This window comes from Montipora capricornis, chromosome 13, assembly GCF_036669925.1.
Source record: "Montipora capricornis isolate CH-2021 chromosome 13, ASM3666992v2, whole genome shotgun sequence".
Classification (NCBI taxonomy): Eukaryota; Metazoa; Cnidaria; class Anthozoa; order Scleractinia; family Acroporidae; genus Montipora; species Montipora capricornis.
The window spans coordinates 38,802,617-38,810,116 of NC_090895.1; the positions used below are offsets into that span (position 1 = coordinate 38,802,617).

At 36.6% G+C, this 7,500-nt stretch overlaps 1 protein-coding gene across 4 annotated transcripts in view; it reads right to left on the reverse strand.

The window, feature by feature from the left end:
* Nucleotides 1-7,453, reverse strand: part of LOC138028260 (profilin-like) — an 11,844-nt gene extending 4,391 nt beyond the window's left edge. Inside the window, exons 1-3 of one of the 4 annotated variants that reach the window (XM_068875736.1) lie at nucleotides 7,281-7,453; nucleotides 2,931-3,037; nucleotides 653-808 (exon numbers count right to left, since the gene is read on the reverse strand). In XM_068875736.1, the coding sequence (XP_068731837.1) occupies nucleotides 653-793 (141 nt within the window). In that variant the 5' untranslated portion in view covers nucleotides 794-808; nucleotides 2,931-3,037; nucleotides 7,281-7,453. The remainder of the gene's footprint in view (nucleotides 1-652; nucleotides 809-2,930; nucleotides 3,038-7,280) is intronic. The other 3 variants (XM_068875738.1, XM_068875735.1, XM_068875737.1) reach the window with 3 other exon arrangements.
* Between the last annotated feature and the right edge of the window lie 47 nt (nucleotides 7,454-7,500).

A 7,500-nucleotide genomic window follows, 5' to 3' on the forward strand; every position in this document is an offset into this window, starting at 1 on the left:
GGAATTCGTCAGTCTATTTTATAATTTGTGAAAAAAGAAATGTACTGCACACTCAAACTGTACTGAAGGAGACAAGCTATGCCTTATTAGTATTCTTCATGTAAAGAATACTAACGAGGAGTGTTTTTTCCGGCAGGTTAGTTTTGCAGGTTGCAGGTTGCAGGTTGAAATTTACTGTGACTGTTACATGAATAGCTAACCCTAACCGTAAACTCTAACCCTAATTAGGCCTAAAGAAACGTTTTTAGGCCTAAGGAGGCCTAAAGAAACGTTTTTAGGCCTAATTAGGCCTAAGGTTAGCTATTCATGTAACAGTCACAAAACTAACCTGCCGTGTTTTTTCAGTATATAAAGCTCATAGACCTTATTCCAAAATGGCCGTCATTTAAATATTCTTTTGTTTTTATTCAAATTAGCCCTTGATGCCTCGTTCTTGAGCTGAAAATTCAAAAGAATATTTTGCCTTGAACGAGGCATCAAGGTCTCATTTCAATAAAAACAAAAGAATATCTTAATGGCAGCCATTTTGGAATAATGTGTATACATGTGACGTTTTATCTGTGTTTTGATAGCCTGTTAGGCTCCTGAATTATTAACGAGTTTTTGAAAAATTATATTTAACATGGTAAAATACACTGCAACTTCACATTACCTTCAATGCGTTTGCATGTCCAGCAGTTGTCCAAGGAGCGCCTCCATCTAACCCAATGATGCAGGCCTTGTCACTGTGAACTGTGCCCGCAGAATCCTTTGTTTGTGCAATTAGGTTATCAATATAGCTATCCCAAGACATTTTGAAGAGCACCTTCTAATACCAAAAGAAAGAACAAAAAAAAAAAAACAATAGTTAAGTCTTTATACATCAGATAAGAACATTTCAAAACAAAGGAACCTTGTTTCTAAGAAGGTTTACAAGAAAGGTAAGAAAACTTGAGGGATTTTGAATTTCCGCAAATGAAATGACTATTCCTACATCCTTTCACGCTGCTAACACAACAACTCTACTGTCCTATCAGAGTTGTTTTCAAGACAGGATTTTACCCTCAGGACTGTTACATATCTGATGTGAATAATATATATATATATATATATATTTTTTTTTTTGGGGGGGGGGGGGGGGGAGAGAAATCTTATTGGCCCTAAAAATAATTCCTGTTTCAAGGACTGTGCACAAAACACTGGGTTAATTGAGAAGTCCGAACAATAGTTTTTTTTAATGTTCCAGAAGTATCAACAACAGGAAGATGGCAGCTACACCCACAATACTGAAAGAAATCCTTGAGTCACACTAACTTTTTTGTCCATATCTAAAAAACTCCCTTTCAATGGAGAAATCTTTTTTGTGGCTCCTCCCCCCCAACAAAAGTGTGTTAAGGCCTGGATGGCATTGTAATTAAAGTAAACTTTCATTAAAAAAAAGCACGGATGCATGGAGTCTTGCGAAAATCGCTTTCGTCCTTATTATAAAACACTTCACTGCCACTTCTAGTTTATTAGCAATTGACATAGTCACAATGCTTTCCCTAAGCAAGACATGACTCTGACAGCTGAGATGAAGAATAAAAATCAAAGCTAACTAGTACTTAATTCTGAAAAAAATTCAACATCTCCTTTCATAGGAGTATCCTAATTTGCTGACAGACTGACTGTCAGTTTTCAGCAGGGGGTGTTGACTTTATTGATAATGATAGAAAATCAACACATTTTTTGTGGGTTACATGTAATTACTAGTTTACCTAAATGGTAGAAATGCTGCCAAGGGGTAGGGAAATGTTCAATTATGCTTGCAGTAATTTAATGACGGTTCATGCATGGAATTGAAGGGAGATTTTATGGGTAGAGCAGGGAGTTTTTCACTGAACGATTTCAAATTTAGTTGAGTGACAATGTATACTATCTGAAAAACTTAAATCTTAATTCCTCTATTCAGGCATAGCCACAATTCCTTGCCACTTCACTGTGGCAGCAATAATTCTCTACAAATGTTTGCATAACTTATTTCAAAACAAGAATACTTCATACAAAAATAAGCATTGCCATTACAAAAAAGCATCATTGGAAAGCTCATTAACCAACTTGAACTAAAAAACTAAGTATCACTTATGTACATGTGGGTAAGGCTATGTTATTGTTATTTACAATCATCCCAACTGAGAAGTGAATTCTTACAGATTTTGAGGATCTTTGGTTGGAAGTCACAAAAACTCTTCTTTATTTTTATAAATCATGCATGTGCTGTCGACCAGGACCAAAAAAATGGCCAAAAAAATGGAAATGCAGAAGGGACAGATGTCACCTCAATAGAATTCCTGAAGGAACTGCATCCAAATGTCACAAAAGTACTTGGGCATCTGTCCCCAAGGATCTGCATACACCATTCGCCCTTGTCACAAGGTGGCCATATTGTCCCGGGAGACCAAAAAAGCTTTGTTTTACCACGCCAAGCCTCACCCCCATGGTTTCCACTGTAAGGCTTGGCGTGGTAAAACAAAGCTTGTTTGTTCTCCCGGGACAATATGGCCACCGTGTGACAAGGGCGAATAACTGGTTAACTGCCAATTGACTTCAAATGAGGAGTGCTCTTGCCAATGAAGAAAAATGTCAATCACCCTCACACCCCAGTGACACAGAACAATCTATCCTCTAGCACAACCCTCAAAAATAGCTCTGCAGATCCTAAAAATGTGCATTAACTTTAAAGTTGGGAGTTTTATTGGATGAAGCCAATTTGGATTCTGTCAGGGAAGAGGTATAAGAGATGCAAAAGCTGCACTCAACCTACAACTACACAACCACAACTAGATGGGTACATGAACCAAGAAGCTACTGTGAGAACTGCAGGAGGAAAACCAGATCCAGGAGGACTGCAAGGGGTGAGACAAGGGCATTGTCATCAACTGGTACTGTTTAATATTGTTAGAAGAACTTACGAGAAACGCAAGAGGAAGTGTATATACTGGAACAATGGTGGGATCCTCACAAAAGCAACAATTCTTAGGTTTACAGGTGATCAAGGGATGGTTGCCAACACAGTTCCCTGTATGAAGTAGGTGTAAAATATGACACTAAAGTAAAATTAATATTAAGACCAAAGTTACTATGTATGAAAACTACAGTGCAAAAGGAAACCAGCTAGAGTTAGGATCAACACAAATGCTGAGGACCTTGAACAGATTTGACAGTTTGAACATTTACACTGTAGGTGCAAGAAGTACTATAGGTGACAAAGGTTCTTTACCATTTACAAGCAGAACCGGGTGGTGCTAGGTATGTTCAAATGGTTAAGTTAAAACTCCCAAATGGGAAATTCAGTTGGGATCGGCGTGTACCATTTACACAATTTGTTCAAGTTCACCAAGAGAGTCTAAGGGAGGCAAAATCATGATGGAATGTAAATGTTAAACAAGTTTCCCGTTTGGAAATTTTGGTTAGGAATTTTGGACTACCTTTCAAGGTATCCTGAAAATTCTGGAAATGTTCCTATCATGCTCAACTAAACAGACTTACCATTTACATGCCAACCAAAATTTCCAAACAATTTTATTGGTAAATGGTAAACAACCAGAGTAGGAATAAGCCAAGGCAGCATTAAACAAAAGGAATAAGTATGGGTCTAATGAAATGACTACTGAAAACAGTGGTTTTTAGTGTGATGTTATATGGAGCTGAAACACGGAGAGGGGAGTAAACTATGAAGCAAATGAAATGTGGTTCTCAGGGCTGTCACTAAATTTGAAAGTAGAATGTTTATTATTAATAGTAGGCGGGCATGAAGTGAACTTAGCACACTTGACTAAGGACAGACAAACATTCTTTCTTCAGCATAGAAGCCATGTTGTTGTGTAATGTTGTTTCAGCAGTTGTCATCTTTTTTCTTGTTTAATCTTCGTAAAATATTCCCCTCAAACCAGGGAGAAGAATGCTTTAAAGGTTTCTTCCATGATAATTTAAAGGAGAACTGAAGGCCAAAATTAGCAATTTTTCCAATTTTTTTTGGAAAGATTAACATAAGTAAAGTTAAGTTTGTTTCTCATTTCCTGTTTTTAGCGAGAAAATTATGTTCTAAGTTAGGCTTTTCCTGCTTTTTCAGCCTTTTCAGTGCAGGCTCAAAAACTAAATCAGCAGCCTGCTGTGACGTATGATATGGGGAACAGATTTTGTAATCAAGAGAAACAAGGTAAACACAGGTGTTGCTGTGGATAATTTCTCAGAGGTTTGGCTGTTTTCTTTTTAAAATGAAATAAATTATTTATGACAAACATCAGTCAAAACACTCCTTCTATATGGGGTGCTCTCGCGCATCATTCCCATATCATAATTATGTCATAAGCTGCAAAAAGCTGAGCCACAATGCTGATGGCCCAAAATATGTAGGAATAAAAACATTTTTTTTAGGTGAAAAAAGTTGAAAACATTATTGTGCATGGTGCTTTTTAAGCCTTCACTTCCCCTCAAGTGTAAGATTTTTCATCTTGACTTGTGGTAAAAATAATGAGATGAAAGTAGCTGGCTGAAGACGGCTTACTAGCCGGCTGTTTTGGCAGGCTACCAGCCCTTACTGCATTTACCCATGTATAATATGCACTTCAATTTTGGACTGCATTTTGAAAAAAAAAAAAAAAAAACAGAAATTGTTCATGCAAAACTACCGTGAAAAAAAAATTCCATTTTCTGGATAAGACAGCTCATAGGCAGAATTTAAAGAGGGCTTCAAAAGGTGTTGTAAAGTCAAATGAGACAAAACCTTCCAATACTCAGAACACCCAGAGAGAGCTACATGTACATGCATAACGTTACTTTCATGAATTACTGTAGTTTATTATTATGCCTCCCCAACCGAACCAGAACCAGTGAGGAGTTTAAGAAATGACTGCTACAGCAACAACATTGCCAAAAAGCAGTAATATCAGTTCAGGAACCAAAATGATTGTGCAGCACACATTTTTGAACATTTCTCTCCTATACTCATCAAAACTACCACGTGAAATGACCACATTAAGGTTTAGACAACAACACGGACAAACTACAGTGGATAGTTCAGTCTCTCTTTTTTTTTTCAAATCTGTTTATACTAACCCAGTTATAGGACACTTCACCCATATTGTATAATAATTATAAACTAGATGGAATAATCATGAAGTACTTAGAATAGCTCAAAGTTATATTTTGAAGTGATGTTTTTGTTGTCGAAGACATCACGGTTTCTTAAACTCCCAAATGTTGAGGTGCAACTGGGTTATTTGCACTTTCTCCTGAACATTCTTTTGGGTGGGAGCAGTTTTACTCTGAAGTCTGAAAAAGGGGAATGTAGTACACAATTACATTTCTTCCTTCTATTAATACCTCATTTAATAACTACACATACATCATCCATGAGGTTAAGATGACCGAATGACAAGTAGACACACGAGTAACAGAAAACAGTGAAATTAAAGGAGGGTTATTTTTTATTTCACAACCACTGCCTTCAACAGCCATTTCTTCAGAGATTGTTCATATCTCAAATGATCACATAATTTATATAAGGCAACTTAGCTTGCTTGATTTAATGAAAATCCCTGATGTTAAAATGATTAAAAGACATTCAGGGTTTGATTTAAAGGAACACATTAATAATTCTAACAGACAAAAAATGTTTTAACTGAGCAAAAATTTATTGTTTTAACACAAAAAGATACAGACCTGTCAACATTCAAAATGAAAATAGAAAAATGACTACTTGGCGTAAAAATATGCAAAACAACTATTTCAAACAAAAGTATTGTATGGCCTTTTGACCTAAGCAAAGATATTTCCTTCAAAGTCTTCCATTAACTTTGTTCAGAGCAACTTTCAAAATTGCAATTTTATTTACAACAAGTCCTGACATTGGTCTAGAAACACAAATTAAGAAAAAGAGTTACAACTTAATGTTCTTTTTAACCTCATCTTCAAGGCTTCTGGACAGTACAAGGATGAAGAAAGTAAATTAATTGACTTGCCTTTTTTCAACCACTTCAAATTTTTGAGTCAAACTCACTCATGAGTAAAGACTTTCATCAACACAACCTTGGCAGAGATATTGATTTAATTAAGGAGGGCAAAAAAATATTTTAATTGTAATCTCTGTATCATTGGTAAGATGGTACTGTCAAAAAGGTGACCTGACAGAGAATATTATTGAAAAATATTTTCAACTTGAAGTGCTGTATGATGTTAGGTTTTGTTATAATTATTTAAATTTAAGGCATAAGGAAATGAAAACATCACGAGTGTTTTAAATACCAGGAATACAACAAGCCTTCCACCAAAATATTAACAAGTTTTCATTTGAAATGAAATAAAATTAAAGTTAACGAGGAGTTTTACATTATAAAAGCATGTTCGATATTTCTTTAATTGAAGGTTTGCACTTTGATTTCCTTTCATAGGGTCTAGAATTACACACAGGCCAAATGGTTAGAAACTTGTTTTAAGTGCCAACAAATGGAACATTTTGATCAAGTAAATGAAGCAAAAACAACACCCAAGACAAAAAGTGTTCAACTTTATCAGCAGCAATGAAGTTCACATTTGCTTGAAAACGATATTCGAGTAACCGTACATCATAGAAGTAAATCCCACAAGAATACAGTAATTTTCGGCGAAACGGGCCCTCAAAACGATCTTCTCTTTCCTTTTAAATGCGCTGGATATTTCACCGCCCTTTTACGCAACAACTTCAGTGATGCAAATCCTTAGTTCGAATCTCTTGTAACCAGTCATCAAGAATTTAAAATTCACAGGCACGGGTTGCGATCCTGCTGGAATCTGGTCCTGTCGCGCCTAGCTTAGCCAAAAAACTTCAACGAAAATAGACCTACTGCGACAAAAATTGGTGCATTTTCGACAGTAACAAAATGGTATCAAGCGATGGGATTTTGGGCGAGACAGGAAAAAGACAGACGACGATTCGTAGCTTTAATAAAGTACTTAATTGAGCTTCACAAGAGAATATCAAACGAGCATCTTCGTGGAAAGTAACCGAAGATTTTACTGAATATCGTTTAAAAGTATTCACGTACCGCTAATACACCACCAGAAGGTAACTAAAGGGAATTGAGCCATGGAAACGACTCTTTCACCGAGAGAGACTAAAATTACGTGGAACTGTAGGAGGAGAAGCTTATTACGAAATCGAAACATGCGTCGCGTGGAAGGTTGCAGTTGCACTCTTTGCCACAAATTTCTCCCTAAAAGAACAGAAAACATGCGCAAACAATGTTTACGCTTTAATATGACTTAATAAGTATTAAACTTACCAGCTGGCAGGCACGGAAAGTCTAAATTCCTTCGCAGTCAAAATGCCAAGGAAACAATCCTGCAAGAAGGCAAAACCTATCGAGGTGCGGCCTCTTGAGCCCGCAGTCACTTTATAGTCCTCAGACCACGCACGGTCAGGCGATATGTCCTTATTTGGGAGTGTGGCACTTGTCTTGCAAATCACGTGGTAAATGTCATACGGAAACGGAAATGACATCC